General features: G+C 30.0%; 2 protein-coding genes across 2 annotated transcripts in view; one reads left to right on the top strand and one right to left on the bottom strand.

Moving 5' to 3' along the window:
• Window positions 1-17,592, top strand: part of LOC106677951 (mitogen-activated protein kinase p38a) — a 19,426-nt gene extending 1,834 nt beyond the window's left edge. The window contains exons 2-9 of the mRNA XM_014416177.3: window positions 3,197-3,326; window positions 4,232-4,432; window positions 6,293-6,455; window positions 6,536-6,607; window positions 11,387-11,466; window positions 15,582-15,660; window positions 15,969-16,142; window positions 16,595-17,592. Of these exons, the coding sequence (XP_014271663.1) occupies window positions 3,197-3,326; window positions 4,232-4,432; window positions 6,293-6,455; window positions 6,536-6,607; window positions 11,387-11,466; window positions 15,582-15,660; window positions 15,969-16,142; window positions 16,595-16,677 (982 nt within the window). The 3' untranslated portion in view covers window positions 16,678-17,592. The remainder of the gene's footprint in view (window positions 1-3,196; window positions 3,327-4,231; window positions 4,433-6,292; window positions 6,456-6,535; window positions 6,608-11,386; window positions 11,467-15,581; window positions 15,661-15,968; window positions 16,143-16,594) is intronic.
• Window positions 17,593-20,010: 2,418 nt separating this feature from the next.
• Window positions 20,011-20,910, bottom strand: part of mRpL54 (mitochondrial ribosomal protein L54) — a 6,503-nt gene continuing 5,603 nt past the window's right edge. The window contains exon 3 of the mRNA XM_014416156.3: window positions 20,011-20,213. Within this exon, the coding sequence (XP_014271642.1) occupies window positions 20,101-20,213 (113 nt within the window). The 3' untranslated portion in view covers window positions 20,011-20,100. The remainder of the gene's footprint in view (window positions 20,214-20,910) is intronic.

Below are 20,910 nucleotides of genomic sequence, written 5' to 3'. Positions count from 1 at the left end.
CCCCCCGACCATCTTCTCCAATCAGTAATTTACAGTCAACTTTCTACATCTCATATTTATTTTAACTTTTAAATGACACACTATTTGGTTCAAACATTAAAATAAGTTCAAATAAACTATCCAGCTGATAAATATTATTAATATTTACAACAATAATGTTAACATACGCTAAATATTAACTTCTTGGATATTTTGTTACTCATTTAATCCAATCAGATTTCCTTCCACAAGTGATGTTGAGAAAATTTATTTATACTAATCCTATAAAAATAATTGTCATTCAACTTCATGAAACATTGAATTCTGATGTTAACCTAATTAATTTTAAATCATTTCATGTTTAATAAAGGAAAGGGCAACATCTTTTATTAAAATATAATAATTATTATTATTACTTTGTGCTTTCTTAGTTTCTCCCAAACCTTTGCTGTGGGAATGATGTGTGCTTCACAAAGTTTGTATCATCAAACGGAAATAGGGATTGTCACTAAAAGACAAGAAAGTGGCTCCCAAAGGGCTACTAGTCCTAGGTAGGATGGAAATTCTATCATTTTGACAAAATGAATACATTTTCAACACCTAGGAAGCTTAGTCAGCATATTCAACTTTCTATTGAGCATTTGATATCTTATCAAATAATCTAAAATACCTCTTTGAGAAGTTAAGATAAAATCATGTGGTCCCCTAAAGTAGCGATTCCCAAAGTGGATGCCACAAGCATATACTAGGGGTGCCGCAATCGAATGCCACTTTCTCAAAATATTCCTCCCTCCCCCATAAAAAAAAAGGAAAACTATTAAAATGAATATAGCAAATGTAAGTGCATGAATGCACTTACTTTGCACTGTTTTTTGTTATTTTCCTACAAACTCAATCACTCTAAGGATAATTGTGGTGGCATTTTTATATTTTTTTTAGCTCAACTAGGGTGCTGTAAAAATTTGTTTGCCCAAAAATGGTGCCATGGCAAAAAATTGGAAAACCACAGTTATTAAGAAGCACTGCCCACTGTAGTGTTTAAGAGTGCCTGCTAACCCACTCTAGTTTTCAGTATATTTCTAACTATTTTTCATTTAATTTTATCTGACATAATGGAAACAAGAAAATAAAATGTAGGAAGGATACCATTATCATTAAAACTCTTTTTCGAAATGATAACATAATGTAAAAATTACCTAGAACTCTCAGCTAACAGACTGTTTCAGGAGAGGTTTTGGCTGGATAGTCTAGAGATGATGTCATTCCTAGACTAATGAACAATATCTACGAAACACAGTCTGTTCATTTCTGTTAAAGTAGTAGTCAACTGCCTACCACCACGATGAGTTGTACCTATGCACAGTAGTGACACTATGCCATCCTTAGCAAAGATTGTTTTGTTTAGCATCGAATGAATAGCTTTTGGATGGGACAAAATAGTTTGCGGTAATGTAATCACAGAATTTACAAGGAGTGTGGCTAGACTTATACAGATTCTTTCAATAAGTACTTTTGGTAAATATAGTATCTTGGTATCAGCTATGATTTACTTGAGTGATCATACAATCTTCTATATTATTTATGAGACACAGACAGCTCATTTTCAAAAAGCTGTCAGGAAATTAGAAGTGAGAACTTCCCATTTCCTAACCTGAGATTTGCTTGGCCAAAGTTTTATGTTTTTGTATAAATGTATAGCCCATCAAGGAAAAATCATTTTTGATACTCTAGTCAATTTAGGAATAAGGCTTCTTCCTCTACCTCCATGTTCTCCAGATTTAAACACAGTTGAACATGTAGGATGCTCTTCAAATATGGTTATCTACCTAAAATCCACAATCTCATCTCGCTCTACAACATGCAGGACATTTCACCTAGACTTGGATAGGAAATCCCTATTAAATTACAGCCATAATTTTTGTTTGTTTTTCCCTTCTAGGCATTGTTGCCATACAGGGTTCGGCAACACTGAGGTAGTGCATTAGGATTGCGCATGCCACTGCTGCCAATAATCATCTTTTATTTGCAAACTTTATTTTTATTTACATATTTTTACAAAATTATTTGGTGGGAGCCATTTAATTTTTTTGGGAACAATGTCTTAAATCGTGTTGCAGCCCAGCTCTTGGTTGAGTGTCTTAAGATGGGGCTACACCTTATCCAGTAGGTCCAGCACTCCTGTCTTGGGGACCCCACATGTCGGGCACCGGGGGTCGATGTTCTTTCCGAAGCTTTGTAGCTTTCCTCGGAACCCCCGTGTCCTGTCAGGATCTGCAAGACCCAATAGTCAGGGATGACCCATCTTGCTCTCAATCTTGAGTGGATGGTGGGGAAGAATTCCCACAGGTTCGCACCCTAATTATAGCAATACTATCACAAGCTGTATGGGTACTTCATCCAATATTAAACTATTAATCTCCACAATCGCAGCTTGGCAACTAAAATTCAACCCAATTCTCCAAGGTATAAGTATCCTTAAAACTTTTATGAAGTTTCCTAAGGTGCTCCAATAAATGATGTCATAGCTGATCAATGGTCCTTTATACAAATAATAAATCTTATAATGGATTATAACTATTAGCAACGTGTGTAGTCCTTTTAAATAAATAATAATTTAAATAAAATAATTTGCTTTTATATTAAACCAATGATACTAAAGTTCAACAAATAAGCAGTTCTAGATTTATTCTTGTCAACAATCAATAAAAGCTTAGTTAAATTTAATTTCAATCCAAAGTTATTATTCAAGCTGTAGATGGCTCCGTGTGGTCCAGTTTTCAGTAGTGTCTACAAAATATAAGTCAGTGAAGGTAATCTGCTAACTTAAGTTCAGTTTTAGGATCTCTATTTATTATCTCTATTTATTTCAACCCCCTTCCCTCTTCTCAGATAATAAGTTCCAAAAAGACTTAACTGAATGTGTGATATCATTAATTGATAACACAATGACCAATTGACTTTTATCAAAATTAGAAAATTATTGCTACGTTAAATCTTCAACCATAATTCAAACAGAATTCTCCCAGAAATTTTTAGATTTCTGATAGATTCGGCTTTGTACTGATGATATACTATCTATCATTCATATTATTAATTAACATATGTTTTCAAGTTAAATTTAACATTTAAGTTGAATTATCATTGTTAAGATATTAGAGGTCACATGTTTTATATGTAGTTTGATAATATTTAATTGCATTAGTCCCTTATATTACAGTTCAGCGATGGACACAAAATATGGAGTTAGAGTTGCAATAAAGAAACTACCTAGACCATTCCAGTCTGCTGTCCATGCCAAGAGAACTTACAGAGAATTAAGGATGCTTAAACATATGAATCACGAAAATGTATGCATTTAAATAAAAATTTTCTTATATTTAGAATATAGTTATCAACTAGATTTGAAGTGAAAAACTACTATTTTTAGAGTTATGATTTTGTATAAATTATACTGTATTTTTCATTTCATAATTTATCAAGTAAATACATGCATAGATAAAAGTGGTAATTTATTTTTCCTAAAATAAAAAAAATTGTTAAATGTATGAAAGCATTCTTGACTTTCTCTGCATCATTTATTTATTCTGTGGTTTCCTAATGTTTCAGGACTGCAAAGTCCATCTTCATTCATCACTGTTCTTTATTGTATCATACTTTAATTCATATAAATTATTATAAGTAATACAAGTACAAACATGGTGCAATAATGGAAAGCAAGATCTGAAGATGAGATTTGTGATCCAAAATGTTAAGATAGAAAAAGATCAACGAATGATGAAGAGGAAGCCTGGATTAATTTATAATGTCTGTAAAAATTAATTGTTGACTGGAAAATTGAATAAAATGTATGATAAAATATCAGCTAATGCTTAAATAATAAAATAAATCAAGTATAAGCTTATTCTTAGTTATTGAGATTTAGTATTTTTTTTATGATAATTATTCTGTAACAATATTTTTTTTTTATTATTGTTATATCTCCTTGAGAGAGATATATACTGGAAACAAAGTAGCAGAGGAATTCAATTTCGGTGGATCTAAAACAGAACCTCTGAAATTTTTTTGTTTTTTATTATTTAATCTATACCTGAGACTTATGGTATAAAAAAAAAAAATAATCTTGAAATAAGTTTTTTTCTTACTAATAAAACACTTGGACAGACTTTTTATTATAGTTATACTATAAATATACTATAGACTTAAACCTTTATCCATTCAATGAATGACCCATAATGTTTTTTTATTTTTGTAGGTGATTGGTTTACTTGATGTATTTCATTCTTCAAAAAGCATCAATGATTTTCAGCATGTATATTTAGTTACACATTTAATGGGTGCTGACTTAAATAATATTGTTAGAACTCAACAGTTAACAGACGAACATGTTCAGTTTCTTGTATATCAGATACTGAGGGGATTAAAATATATCCATTCAGCTGGGATTATTCATAGGGTATGTTTTGTAATCATTATGTTATGGTAATTATTTCTAAATTACACTTTACAATTCAAATAACATGCTTCAATTATAATTAGTAATATGTACATATATTTATTTTCTGCTTTGCCACACTAAGTAGGCAATTATGCCATCCTCTTTCTCACAGCCGAGTTTAAATAATCTTTTGATATAAATTCACTTTCCTCCTGTTATATATCCCTTAAGTTGTAACAGGTTAAGATATGAACTCCATCCATATTGCATTGAAGTTTACTATACCTATTTATCCAGTGGAAGTATTTTGGAGAAGATTATGTCTTGTTATTAGGTTGAAAGAAGGTACTTCAGCTGTGTTAAGATTGCCAAGGATTCTGTCATCTATGTTCAGAAGCCCCTCCCTCTACTTTCCTTCTGCTTTGACTTGTTGTTTGTGGTTTGTATTGTCTTTATAAGGATAATACAGTATATCTTGCTGTTCTGTAAGCCTGTGGTCTCATAGACTGATGTTCTGCACAATTCAGATTGGCAATGTATCGGCTTGTTTATTACATTACCGTGTATACCATCATGAACTTCTATCCATTGCAGAGCTATAGTCCTCTTAATAATAATATTTATTTATTCTTGGACTAGTTCCCCCAGAATAATGTAACAGGAAATGAAAATTAGGCTTTAGAGTAAAATATATAAATTCAACAAATACAAATAAATCATTAAGTTACTAATCATAATAGTAATGAATTGGGGGGATTATAATTAACAAATAATACATTTTTCACATTCAATAAAAAATATTGAATTTTCCTAATATTTATTTAAAAATTTTGAATAATAACAATATGTACCCTGGATATTGTTTATCACGACCTCCAAGGGACCAAGCATATTCAGTCATTATAGCGACCGTCATTATAACCTATCACTACAATTATCACAAAAATGTGAAATAGGAATATATTAAAATTAATAATTGCTACCAAGCACTAACTTCTTTGTTTGGATAATGATGTAAAACTTTATTTTATTTTAAGACAATGTGCATATATGGAAATTCTTAACATGCACACAACGGCAACAAATCAGGGTCATCCACTGCATTAAATTCATATAGTTCTTTTGATCATTCCTCAATTCAGTATCTGAGCATGATAGATTGTTCAAAAGATTTGGTGCTTTTTGACACTGGTACATCATTCCAAGCATGGTGGACCTTCATAACATCAAGGATTTTGATTTTAGTTTCCATATTTTATGTCCATTCCACTTCAATCAGAAATCTTAAAACAAGATGTTTCCTAAAATTGCTTTTGATTTTTTGTATTCTTTAGTCCATTGGCTGAAGAAAGGCCAATGTATTTGGCCCTACCTCTTTTTCCCATAATAGCTCCCATGTTCTTACTCTTTTCTTCAATTGGTGGTTTTAGTAGCCCTCAAGTAAATATAGTTAATTTCTGTATGATGGCTTTGAAAATAGCTGAAGATTTTTGCATAATATACTGTGTTCTCTCCTAGCATAAATTAAAGTGTTTGCTAATGGTTATTATCGAGTGCCAATTGAAGTATAAGTGTTTATTTAGTATTATATATTTGTTATCCTAATACTGAGATCAAGTTTATTCTTCACTGAAATCAAAAACCATCTCTGAATATTTTCTTAACTTTTTGTCAAAGATTTTATTTCAGCAGTACTAAATTTCATATTCATTATTAGTCTTATATTTATTAATTATTAATTAATATGGTTTTACTTTATTTTAAAGATTATTTAGCCTGAGTGACTAGATGTGTTCTTTATGCAAGTTTTCTCTTGATAAATTATTTATTTTTCTATTAGAATGAAATCAATACAGTAACTAATTGGTATTTTCATAGGATTTGAAGCCATCAAACATTGCTGTAAATGCAGATTGTGAACTTAAGATTCTTGATTTCGGTTTGGCACGACCGACTGAAAATGAGATGACTGGATATGTTGCAACCCGCTGGTATCGAGCACCTGAAATCATGCTAAATTGGATGCATTACAATCAGACAGGTGCTGATTTAAGTCCTGTTTTTTTTGTTTTTTATTATTATTTTTTGGGTATATTTAATGTTTTATTTTTGTTTTCTCAGTTGATATATGGTCTGTTGGTTGTATCATGGCTGAATTACTTACGGGCAGGACTCTGTTCCCTGGAAATGATCGTATCCTTTAATATTAGACAAACTTAATCATAAATTTTTAATATTAATGGATTTATACTGTTTCTCTCCAGAGAATTGTTAGGTCTATAGTAAATAATTATTCAATACCGTATGAAGGGAAAACCAAAAATAAAGATGTTTCCATAACTTAACTACGCTATAAGATTAACAAAACAATTTAAATTTGAAGATTATTAATGCTGTGGTCAACAAGATAAATAAGGTTTTCGACTATTCATTTATTACTGACTTTTCGACCCATATTATAGGTTTCTATCCGTCACATCAGCCCTGAGGAAGACTTACATTGTGGGTGGAAACGTTGGCAATAAATAAATTGTTAAAAACTATTTTTTTCTTCTTGATTGCAGCCCTGACCATCTCCTTCCGATTCACATGCATCAAAATAAATTTAAACTTTTTTTTCATTTAATGAAATACATTTTTATGCGTTCTTTTCTCTTGTTTCCTGAAATTGTTAAAACTACTTTTCCCCCCCTTTCGTCGGCCAAGACTCCCATTAGAGTCCTATACTTCCTTTTGATATATGGGGGGGTATCTACAGATGACCAATCCATTCTAACTATGGTGGGGAGTCAAGTTCTTCATTTTTTGGGACCACCACTCAATGAAAGAAATCAACACCCCAGGCCAGATTCGAATCAGTGCCGCCCACAAATCTCAGATCCATAGACCTGCGCCTAACTACCTGAGCTACAGACAGCCCTAACTACTTATTTTTATTTTATTTACTATGGTACCTTTTCATCTGCACATGCTGTAATTATTAATAATTCTAATCATATTTTTCCATTTCCTCTGCATGGGGAATCTACAAAAGATATTTTTAATATTCATCTATTTATTTGTTTTGTATTTTTGGCTCAAGTCTTCCGATGACACATATTGTCTGAGAGTGAGAATGTCAAGATTCATTTCTTGGGGCCACTCTGATATAAATATTGACTGACCCAGGTAAGAATCAAACCCCAAAATGTTCTTAACTGGGCAACTTTGGGATCCTCTCTCCAATTTGCTCTGCAATCACTTCTTCTAATATTAATTAAATTATACCTAAAATATGAACTCTAAATAAGTTAAATAGTATAATTCAGAGGTGGCCAACAAGTCAATCGTCGATTGTTCGCTTTGTCTGTGTTGGAATTCCATGCCCCATGGACTTTAGAGCAATTGTAGAAGACAAAACTTACTAGCAATAGTTTAATGCATTCTGGGAATTCCTAGAATACTGCCACTGTGATCTCCGCCCATCCTGCACTATACATTTTCACTTCTGTGTTAAACTTGTTACCAGACACTACGCGTGAACGCAACAGTTACAACTCGATTCATCGAAGAACACTGTAAGTTAGCTTGAATATCTAGTAGTGTCATAAGGTAGCTTCTTTTCTTTTAATTAGTATTGTTATGAATCTATATTATTTATCCTTAGTGACCACTTAGAGTTTCAATTTTTCTTCTGTTTAAAATGCAAGTACCTTTTCTTTGTTTTAAATTAAATTGTTTTTCTTACCTAGCTATTATTATTACTTGATAAGTGAGCATTTTTGGCAACAGATCTCTAAACTGCGGTCATTATACTGCAAGAAAAATAACGGACAGCATTACAAATACATTAGGAATAACAATAGTTCTATTTACATTTAGAAGTCAGTATTGTAAACTGTAATAAATATATTTTAACTTTAACATTCTTCTTGTAAATTTGAATATACCTTTATTAGATTACAATATACTTATGTTGCTGTTCCTGATTGTAGTATTCAGTATTGTTATTATTTCTGTCCTCACCGAAGCTCTCAGATTTATACATTATTTTCTTTTATAAAAACATATTATTATATATTTATATATTTATTTATAATCATAAAATTCTTTCTTGAGACTGGCAATTTTTTACTAAATAATTCAAAACATTATCCAAATTATAGTCTCAAAACTTTTATTGTTTTTACACGTCCAACGTTTCGGCCAATTCGGCCATCTTCAGGGACAATCTGCTTAATTCACTATGAAACATATTATTTAATATTTTTCCAAACACTTCATACAGGCTATTCTGCCCAGGTCAAAACATTTTTATCCAATAAGTCAAATATCCTTTAAAATTCACAGTCAAAAATATTTTTCATTTTACCACTATCATACACTTTTATTACAACCTTACTTGTACAAGTAAGGTTGTAATAAAAGCGTATGATAGTGGTAAAATGAAAAATATTTTTGACTGTGAATTTTAAAGGATATTTGACTTATTGGATAAAAATGTTTTGACCTGGGCAGAATAGCCTGTATGAAGTGTTTGGAAAAATATTAAATAATATGTTTCATAGTGAATTAAGCAGATTGTCCCTGAAGATGGCCGAAACATTGGACGTGTAAAAACAATAAAAGTTTTGAGACTATAATTTGGATAATGTTTTGAATTATTTAGTATTTATATATTATTAATTTTTGTATATAATACTGAGCAATCTCGATAAAATAATAAATAAACAATACCAAAATAACCTGCAAAACTACCTCAAGGACATAAGATAAGACCGCTTCACAGGTACAGCCGTATGCACTAGGTCTATAAATAATGGCCTTAACGAAGGCCTAAATGATCATTGATCTACTCTTTGACCGAGGCTTAGTCCTGCACGGGTGGCATACACTCTACTTGAGGTATTTTCGGTTAATAGCTGATCCTGTTTGTTCTCTTAAGAGTTGTTTTTTTTTTACGCTCACCCAAGACATGACCTCTCTCCTTCAATCCTTTCATAGGACCTGGCGGCTAGCTACCCTCTGGGCTTGCATACCCCCTTCGTACCTATAGGAATAATACCCGGTAGGACGAGGTTACCATTCTCTGAGATATAACGGTTGTCAGATTTACATAATCCGAATTTTCCAGTTCTTTTTTTGAATTTGTATAAAGTCGGGGTTGGGGGTCTCATTTTCTGATGCTTCCCCTTGCCGCGGACACTGGAAGACCCGGAAGATGCCGCGACTGCAATGCTGCCCCAGCCTAAGCACCATGCAAGCTAGGACCTGGCTTGCCCCTACCATCACGCCAGAGTCGAGGACTTGCTGGCCAGCCACCGATCGAGACAGACCTATTATTTATTTCTCGCAGCAGGCGAAGACACATGGTTTTCACCATATTCGCCCACAGCACAACCTGGACGAGGGAAGCGGATAGAGGATGTAACCGCAGTGGTGAAGATGTCACTCACCAGATAAGCCATTATTCTATCACCCATGAGACCACCTAAACTTGTTCTAGTATCATACTAATGTCTATAAATAATTAATATATAATAATTAAAGCTAACACAATCTGCCCCTCCAGGGAATTAATATTTGACTTATTTAAATATATGCATGTTATTAATGGACAGAAAGAGTCTCACAATTTCAACCACCCCTTTTCCACAATAATTTTAATTTAACATTTAAGCATACACTCGGGATACCTGAAGTAGGAAACGGACAGGTCCCGGTGTAAACAACGGTTGTCACCCTTTAGTCTCATCCTATCTCATTATCTTCCTTGTCCATTACCTCACCTATATATAGATTGAACACGTATTGTCAAGGCCTTCTGGTGAAGCAGAATCAGAAAGAAAATAACCACCTCGGCTAGATTTGTCTGATACTGGAATTTGTGTTATTTATTCTAATAATAAATGTTCAATCATTGAGGAATGAGCACAAAGTATCATATAAGTAATTTGGAGTGTCTTACTTCCTTTAGTTTGTATAGGAGACCCCGATATTAAAACTTGTTGGAAGTCTAAGAATGAGACTAGCATGCGCTTCTTCATTTAACATCCATTTACTATGAATTCCATTAATCTTGCCAGTTGGTGAAGTGGAATAATTATAGTGAAAATCTAGATTGATGCTATTACATTGAAGAAAAAAAAAAAAAAAGCAAACAATATGTCCTCATGAAATATGACCATTAGGCGCTCAACCTTTCAGCGAACAGCCCTGAAGAAGGCTAGAAACTCTAGCCGAAACGTCGGCACATTAAAATAAGTTAATCATACTTATTTGTGTTTCATTGACCGCACCCCCAACCATCTTCTCCTCATTTATCATCCACGGTCAACTATCTCTCATAATTATGTCCTTTTATTATAACTGAGTCCAGCAGTTTTCCAACAATGGGTAATAATTTTATAGTCCTGTTGCTGCTGACTTGTTTAGCATTTTTACCTAGCATGTGAATTACTTCAAGTTAGCCTTTCCTCCACATATAATTAAAGTATCCAGTACACTGACAACTATCAAAAATTGACATAATGAAAATGACAGCTTTCCTTTGTAACTTTTTTTATATTATGGCTAGTATCAAGTCATGACCAGGACTTTGCTTTAAGACTCCTAATCAGTTCTAGAATTTCCTTTGGACTGGTGAATTTAAGGGGAAACTGTACTGTAACTAGGAGCAGATTAAATAATTGACTGAAAAAACAATATATTTATATATATTCGTGTCAGGGAATTAAATAATGGTAAATAGTAAATAATAGTTGGAAACAGTCTCGTAAACATATGATTCTTGCATAAGGCAGGGATAGTCATTTTATAACATAAATTAATTATCAATTACTATTATATCTTATAAAATCACAATATTCGAATTACCAATTTGTTCAATTAAATAAATCTGTTTATAATATTTAATAAGTTAAAGAAATTTGTGACCAATGCTTACAATTTAAAAATAACTGTTTTTTATATTTTCTATTTACTAGTTCATAGATATCCATCAGCTTAATCTTATTATGGAAATTTTGGGAACACCAGATGCTGACTTCATGATGAAAATATCAAGTGAATCAGTAAGAATCTTTCATAGTTTATATATGTATGTTTGAAACTAAAAAAAAAATGACAAAATATTCCATTAGGTTAGAATTAACTTAATGTTTGATACTTCATATTTGTTAACATTTTTTTTTAGCTTTTACCATGAGGGAGGATATATAATTGTTAAGTCAAGAAAAAACGCTATTAGACTGGCTCTGCAGTTATGTTTTATGGGGAAATAGAAACTTCAGCTGTGCATGCTGCTTATGAAATGTAAATAGAACATATTAATAGTTCTGGAAATGGTTCATTCTACATGTATTGCATGAACCTCATGGTTGCATGTCAGTTACCCTTTTTACTCATAGATTCTGGATTAGTTTGGCATAGCAATCTATTACTGATAAAAGCATACAATTTATTCATTATATTACTTTATCCAATCTTATTTTTTTTAATTTCTAATTTTATTCTTTATTAATTGGGGGTTGGGTATCTTTTCTAATATTCAATGCTATGATGTAATTCGAGAAATGAATTAGTCAGATTTAATATACTTTCTTTTATACAACTAATTTCATCTATTTGCATGATTATGCTTGATGGGAAATGTTCTTACTACAACTTTTCAATGAAGTTATTACCACAAATTTTGGTTCACCAAGAAAATATATTTATCAAATCATAAAATCAATAATATTAATTTCAAACTAAAACAACTTATAATTAAATCAAGCTGTTCAAAAGCTGTTAGTTTCATATACTGTTTTTATTTCATTCAACCATATAAAATAAAATTTTGTTTTGTTTGCTAAATTTCTTGAAATTTTGTATTTAATAATTATATGATTCATAATTTATTTCCACGAATTTTATTCTTCCAACTATTAGTAAGTTAAATACCCTTTTTTTTCTATTACTAATGTATTATATACATTATTTACCTCTTAGGAACTATATAATACTCATGATTTTGATATTTTCTTATAGCCAATTTCAATTACTAGTGAGCATTTAATTTCTTAGTAAGTAATAGTTTAATTTACATTTTTCTACCTAATATATTTATCTCCCCAGATTGATAGGCTATGGCTGTAATATCTAATTTAGTTTCCCCCTTACCATTTTTTATTCTTGTGCTTTTTCTTAAGCTTTATTGTGGATTAGTATTTGATAACTATTTAAAAAAATCTATACGGATAAAGATTGTTTTTGATGACAACATCAGATTATATAAGAAGGATCCGTACAATTAATTATTTTAAGAAGATATATATGTATGTTACATAAATATAAACCTTTATTTTCTTTTTTTTATTAAGATCCAAGGTTCCTGATTTTATTTTTATATGGGTTGTTTAAGAACCCTTCAATTATAACCAGGTTATAAAAGAGTATAAATTCTAGCATGTGTGTCTCTTAAAACATTAACTCTTTGGGTGAAGGAAACATAAAATTGTATTCCCTTCTTCCTTTTGATTGTTTAATCCATTTTCCCATTCTCTTTATATTTTTATGTGTCTTACATGTGGGGGAAGGGACATTATCTACAGGTTACCATCCCATTCTAACCATTGTGGGGGGAGGGGTCAAGTTTTCATTTTGAGGGACTGCCACAGAAGTAAAAGTCAATCCCCCTCCAGACCAGAGTCGAACCAATGCCACTGCAGTTCCTAGGTTGTAGCAGATTCCCAATACCGTACAGATGGTCCTATTTTTATGTGTCTGTACTGAATTTAATAATACTGCTTTGAAAACTATGAGGTCCGATGCTGACACCAACAATCAGTATATATCCCTCCACAAACCCCATTGAAACTTTAATCAACTAGCCCTGTTTTAACACTACTTACATCTATGTTTAAGGCAATACCTTCGGTGTTCATTTTCTATTGATTTGTCCTTTATCCAGTCCAATAGGTTAACATCCTTATTCTAATTGTTTTAACGCTGTTATGTTAATTGTATTATCTGGTCATACTACTGTGTTTTGTTCTATCTCCTTATTTTCAGAACTAATGGTTTATCAGCATCTATTAGCATTATTTTTTGCTAAATTTAGCTCACAGCTACTGTATCTTTACATAGCAGTTCTAAATTATCGACATAGCTATTTGTGGATATATAATTAAATCATTGCAGGTATAGTTTTCCTTACTAATCTCATATTCTAGTAGCAAAGTGAATTAAATTAGAGAGAGAGAAACGTCATGTTTTATACCTAACTGAAACCTAAATTTATCAGAGTAAACTAGTTTGTGCTTTTTTTTCTTGTCGAGCCCCTCCATAGTTCAGATGTTAGATATTCCTTGCTTTTTATATATATTAAATAACTTTTAACATTCGTTAGAATGAAATAATCTTGTAAAATCAATATAAAAATTGTGTATTACTACTTTTTATAGTAATAACTAGAGTTTGATTAATTACCAAGATCAGAAACAAGTTGTGAATCAAATGTAACAATAAATTTTAATTTTCGTATTCGTGACATATAGTTAGTAACTAATAGAGATTTCATTCTTGTTTCAAATTATGCTAAAGAAAAATAAAGATAATATTTAAGCACCTGATCAGTAATATCTGAACTATTACAAATACAAACTGGTGGGTCTTAAAATTGTCAGGTTCTATTCCCTGGACGTGACCTAAGTCGAGTACTGCTTGATAAATATGTAACCAATGCCACATTCTGTAGATTTTAGTTTATTTTTAAAGAATTTTATAATATAAAATCATGATTTGAATGGTTAATATAACAGCTAGATTTTTTTTGTTTAACAATTGATGATGGGGGTATAGTCTTGTACAAAAGATACCCCTAACTATGTACAATGCTGTAAATATTGAACTATTGTGAATAATAATGATGAATTATAAAAAATATATACAAATAAAAAATAAATAGATAAAAATATTGTATAAATATATCACCCAGGTTAAGTCTCAACACTCTATTATTTCTTTAACAGTCCAACGTTTCAGCCAATTCAGCTATCCTCAAGGACAACAATAGCAAACAAGGATAACAATTAACTGCTTTTATTATACATTCATTTTTAACAATAGCAATATTATTAATAATTTAACATATCTTATATATAAATTTACAACTCAGATCCAAATATTTAAAAACTTTTTGCAGGCTAATCTGCCCAGGTCATTAATATCATTAAAATCACCCTATGACACAATAAATTAATAGGGAATCATATTAATTTATTAATTAGTTAAGGAAGCTTATGTCTACCTATTTTCTCACAATTTCATTAATTTTTAAAACTTTTAATTATAGATCAACTTAACATTATCACTTTCTTATCAACAAACTATTTTTAACCTTCCTTACACTCAGGTCAGGCCTATAATTGATTTATTTCAGAATATATTTAGGTCTAATTTTTTATTTCTTTTATTATTAAAATTCGTATCAAAGTTAATTGTAAATAGTAACATAAAATTTACCCATATTTTTCATATTAATTTAATTTAATTTTTTGTTATATTTTTATCACGTTCCTTTTTAAAAACCTAATGGATATTGCACTTCACAAGGGCTGGAAGCAACATTCAAAGTGTGAAAAGAATGAGATTCTTTCTTTGAACATTAACATGACACGAAATGTTCACATATATCAGGTGTAATTGCTCTTAGGTAAACTCTAATTGAATTCAAGTCTATTTTTGACTATTGAGAACATTTCCTTTTTACTCATCTCATTTTTCTTCTTCACCTTCCTCTTATCCAGTGGAGCCACTCCTGTGAGTCTCTGCTGAACTACTTCATTTGGTTGAGGAATTTACCTTGTGTATCATTTCTCTTGTCTATAAAAAAAATAATAGAAGAATAGCTTCATTTTTCATTCTGATCAATTTGTTAATGGATTAAAAAAATCTTTTTTTCTATAGACCTAACTTTGAGATAAAACCGTTCCGCGATATTACTTTGAAACAACTTAAAATAGGGCAAAGTAAAACAGGAATTGCCTTGGAATGTCCTTTTGTTTTCTTGTTCTCAACTATGATGGCTTCTAACCTTAGTGGAAACGAGTGAGAAACTTCTCTGAGAAATTTTAAATTGTGTACTTTATTTTACAAGTATGTCAATATATATACAATATGTCCCTTAAATATCATATTGTTTTAGGCCCGTACTTACATACAATCTTTGCCTGTAATGAGGAAAAAGAACTTTAAAGATGTGTTTAGAGGTGCTAATGCTGCAGGTTAGTATATTTAGTTTCTATACATTACAGAACAAAATAATTTTGTCTTTAAAGTTAATTATTAAAGATAAATGTTAATTAAATTAATTTATACAAATATACATTATAATATGTTAATTTATATTTACTTGTCCTTCCATTAGAGTTCAAAAATATTTCACTTTGGTTTATTTATTTAAGATTAACTTTTATTTTAAATTATTTGGTTTAGATAAGTCATCTTTATTAAGATGTATCAACCTACATAACAATTGTTAAGTTGTTAGTTAATTACAATTTATTTGTTATTCACCCATAATTTCTTTTAGCTATAAATTTGCTTGAAAGAATGTTGGAACTTGATCCTGAAAAGAGAATAACAGCCGAAGAAGCCTTGGCTCATCCATATCTCGCCCAGTATGCCGATCCATCAGATGAACCTGTTTCACCTCCATTTAATCAAAGTTTTGAGGATATGGACTTATCTGTAGAAGAATGGAAAAGTAATTATTCCCAAATCATATACATTATTGATTCACTGTAATTCCCTTATGATAGATATTATGATGTTGCCTGTAAAGTGATTACTTTCTATTCCATATTAGACATTTCATTCGTATTTTCTTTGAGGGGGGGAGGGGTTATCCAATATTTTGCTTTCTTAAATATATTTGCTTATTAGTAATTATATTTTATTTATGACATTTCTTAAATCTGGGGGGCTTGTATTAATAATTAGGTTGTATCAAAGACTTCGGTTGATTATAAAAATCTAATCTTAACTTTTTCCTGATATCTCAGAATCTGTAATCAAATTCAATATTACATCGTTAAGAAATGAATAAGCTTCATTTATAATATTCCAATGGATAATGCATTAAATTTAAACTCAATAAATTTTAGATTAATTACTTCAAAATTGTAGGTATGTTATAATTATAGCACTTTTTTACAGAGCTTGTATATGAAGAAGTGACAACTTTTACACCTCAGTGCCTACCTATACCTCAAGAACCAACTGGAGTTTCACATTCATAGCCTTATTACACAATATAGGCTTGTGTATATGTATACGTACAATAAGAAATTTGTATTGTGTGACAATGAAAATTTCTGTTTTAAAAGTTAGTGTTTTTAATACAATATTTATAAGTTTAAATCTATCTTCAATACATAATAGAAAGTTAAATTATTTTTTGATATTATCATTTAAAAGTTAGTATGAATTGAGAAGTAATGGACATTTAATTTTGTAGAACACTAACATTTCAACCATTTATTTTTATTTTGATGATTATAAAATGAAATGAACAATTAGTGCATTAATAAATGCAAACTTAAGTAATTGACTTTTTTGTTAATGTACATTCAGTTGTAAGGTGCTAATCATATTGATTGATTATAATTAATATTAGTTGGTGTTAAAACTGATTATATATTAATTTTCATCATCTTAATATGTATTATCTATAAAATGCACTTCAACACCAGTGTTGATTTAATAAATATAATTAGGTAGATGTACAAAGATGTGTTTGTTAGGAATATTCACCTTTCTATTTTTGTGTCATATGTTATGATAAAGTCATGTCGCAATAAAAATGACAAAGCTCATTCATTGAATTCTATGTGAATTTAGATTTAATTTTAGCCAGATACAGTTGACTCCCACCAAATTGCTGCTGACATAAGTTGTGCCATTCTTTTTAAATTGTTAGTTACCCACAAGGAAAAAATAAATAAAACCTAATTTCTCTTGTACTGTACCAAAAAAAAAAAAAAAAAAAAAAAGAGACATCAGTGATAATGTACAACCCCGATAAAAACTAACATCATAATATAAATATGTACATATATTACATATAAATTTATAATTTACGAATAAACCAGTGGAACACTTAAATAATGATTATTTTTAAGAAATTTACTATCAATAAATATATTTCAAAATTTTTTACTGCTTTCAGTTTATCTTATTCCTTTTATCAAAAAACAATTTGTTTAGTCAGTTTATTCTGTGTCTTAACAAAATAAGTTTTTTTTTTTTCAATTTCATTCATTGTAATGTCGTTTAGGTGTTTCTAACAAACAGAAATGGTGTTCAATAAGAGTTTAGGCAATAATATATTTTACTTGAGTTTATTTAAAAACTTTTGTTTGTAATTTTAGTGAGTAACTAAACATAATTGTACTATGTATTACATTATTTTACAACACAAGTAAGTACCATTACTTTCTAAGGTTGTAAAGTAAGACTGTGTACATATTCTAATCATGATGAGTTCATTATTTCTCATATTGATTGTTTTAACTAGGTTGAAATCCTTACAATTTGTTATATAGGGATCCACAAATAACCTCTCAGGTGACTCAATATAGCTAATTTTAATCATCCAAACCTCAATATAAAGAATTTTTTGAGAACCTCTTCAGATTCATTATACAAAGGTCCCACTGTATATACATTTAGTAAGAAGTTATAATTAATAGTGCTTTGTTCATAGTATATTGTTACTTGGATATAATAGATTTAAAGTTCAAAAATAATCAAAACACAGAAACAAACGGGAACAATGTTTTCTTACTGATATTAAAGTAGATAAAATGTGACAGTATTATGTCAAAGCAGACCATGTGGCAGATGCAGGACAGTAGCTTTACTGCCATGACTGGTACTGTCAACTGTCGTGCCATCCCTGATAGTGGAACAGTGAACACAACTGTTGTGAAGTTCACCACCGTAGTGACCCTTGCAGTCATGTAAATTAATTTGCACTGTTAAAAGAGCAAATTTTCAAGAATTTAGTGTAAAAACATTTTACTAAAGGAAAAAAGTGTGTAGATAACAATTATCTTTCCTTATATAATTATTAAATTAAATATTTAGGCATGAAACTGCAATTATCTGTGTATGTAACTGAGTTTATCTGAAGAAATATCATTATTTTCTCGAGTTGTATGAATTAGTATTAGACAAGCATATTTGGTAGGTTGATGTCTTAGAGAGTAAAATGGATTCCACAGAGACTGCTTACTCAGAAACTATAATTATACAAAATTTTATGTTTGGATGAAGAAGAGTTCTTGGATTCACAAGCTGAGCTTAAATATAATAAGGTAACAGGTGCTGACAAATTGCCAGCTAAAGTATTTAAGTTGAAGCAATTCTGCAATCAATATAAAAATCTTCCTGAGCATAGTGATTTGGATTTGAAAAGATGAAGTAATACCAGAAATTTGGGATAAGTCCATAATCTGTCCAATTTATAAGAAAAGTGAAAATCTTCAAGTGTACTTTCTGACTAGAATAGGAAGGTTAAAACTAAACAGTCTAATTAGTTTTAAAAAATGTGTTTTTATGGTTAGTTAGTTGTTTTCAAGCACCTGTGCTGGCATATTGTTTTTACAAATAATAAAATGTTTATTCTGATGAAAAACATTATGTTAATAAAGTAATCAATAATAATTAATTAATGATTTGTAATTATTAATTGCCTACTTTATCATACAGTTTCTAATTTATAAAATGCTGATTAAATTACTTAAGAATCCAGGTTCAGTATCTTAACTACTAGCAATCAATGAACCCCCTACCTCAGAACTTAAATCTACACGATCAGGAGTAACACATTCCCCTCTCATTGAAGTCTTAGTTTACCCCTCAGGACAATGCTGGTTAGTTCAGCATCGATTATCAAAGTAGTACTAGTATGTTACCTGGTAAGTGTCTAAAGTTTTAGCTATTTATACACTCAATCTAGTTCCTGATGTGCTATTACTTCAGTTATATTTACCGGGTGCTGGTCACACAATTTGGTATTGTTAGACATTTATAAATTCAACAGTTCACGAATCTTTCTGTAATATATTTTGCCTTAACTTATTTCATTTTAATAAATGTTGATACATATAATATTTTTTCTGCTAGATGATACTCAAAAATAGTTCTCTTTTAATCCTTTTTAAAATTCATTAAATTTAGAAACAAGAAAATAAATCCTTTAATTCAACTGAATGGCATTTGTATAATTATTTTATTCAATTCTTTAAAGTCAATTCATATTAATATTTATTCATTTTCTCTGTTGAATTAAAATAAAATATATGAATGAACAGAATTATATTGATACAGAAAACTAAAAAATCCTTTGGTGGTGGTTTTCAATTTTACTATTCAACTGTTTTTAAGTTGCTCAGTGAAATACAACAAGGATTAGTGAATGTCAACCTTTCGTGAAACATTAACTATTACTTTAACATATACATACAAAATCAGGCAGGAACATCTGTTATAAAATCAATTCAATACAATCACAACAACAATACAAATCTAAATCTAAAGCTATTACAATAAGGAAAAAATAAAAACAGTTCATATTTACAATAATTATATTTTATACAAAATGTTTTAATAAAAATCTACACTATTAGTCTATTTCAATAATTAATCAAACCCATTTATTAAAACCTTTTAAGTTTAGATAACTTATTATTACGGACCATAGCCATCTTTTTAACTCTTAGCCAATAAGCCTTGGAATCTGGATCTAGTTCTTCTAAAGGTTTCGGCTTACCTACAACATTTATTGTATTAAATTATTGATAAGAAAACAGGGTTGGCATAATGCTATATTCTATTAACTTTGAAAACACATTTCCTAACTATATTAACTACCCCTTACAGTGCATTCAGTTTCATAGCCGATGTCGACAGTATAGAAGCAGAAACAACAAAAGAATAGAGCAACATAATTTAAGCCACGCTTTGGTGCAATTCAATAAATAAATAAATGGAGTCAAGCAAAAAGTTTTAAAAACTGTTTTTTGTTTTTTTTTATTAATAAACATAATACTAAAGACATACGAAATATTGCCTAATTTTAAAGTAAAGACATACTTTTCTTTAACCTGAAGCATTCTTCTTTTGTACAAAACCCAAATTTGTAAATTAGATGGATGAAAAATTTTATTTTTTAACAATTTATCAATTCCTCTTTCTATATCTTTCCTAAACATTATAGGATAACTTTCAGGGAATACAAGAATGCCATTTATAGTATTAATTTCATGTTTTAGGATATTTTTTAATTAAGTACATACTTCTATATTGGTTATTTGGTTTATATTGGCTCAAAACTTTAAGGCCATGATTTGTTATAATTTTTTTTTTTTTTTTTTTAAAACTACTTTTTATTTATTGATAGATATTACAATCTGCCACACAGTTGTGGGCAATAGGTAATAGTGATGAATGATCTCATACATACTAAA

This window comes from Halyomorpha halys, unplaced genomic scaffold (genome assembly GCF_000696795.3).
Source record: "Halyomorpha halys isolate HHAL.00 unplaced genomic scaffold, Hhal_1.1 Scaffold115.1, whole genome shotgun sequence".
NCBI lineage: Eukaryota > Metazoa > Arthropoda > Insecta > Hemiptera > Pentatomidae > Halyomorpha > Halyomorpha halys.
This window is presented reverse-complemented; position numbering and strand designations above follow the sequence as displayed.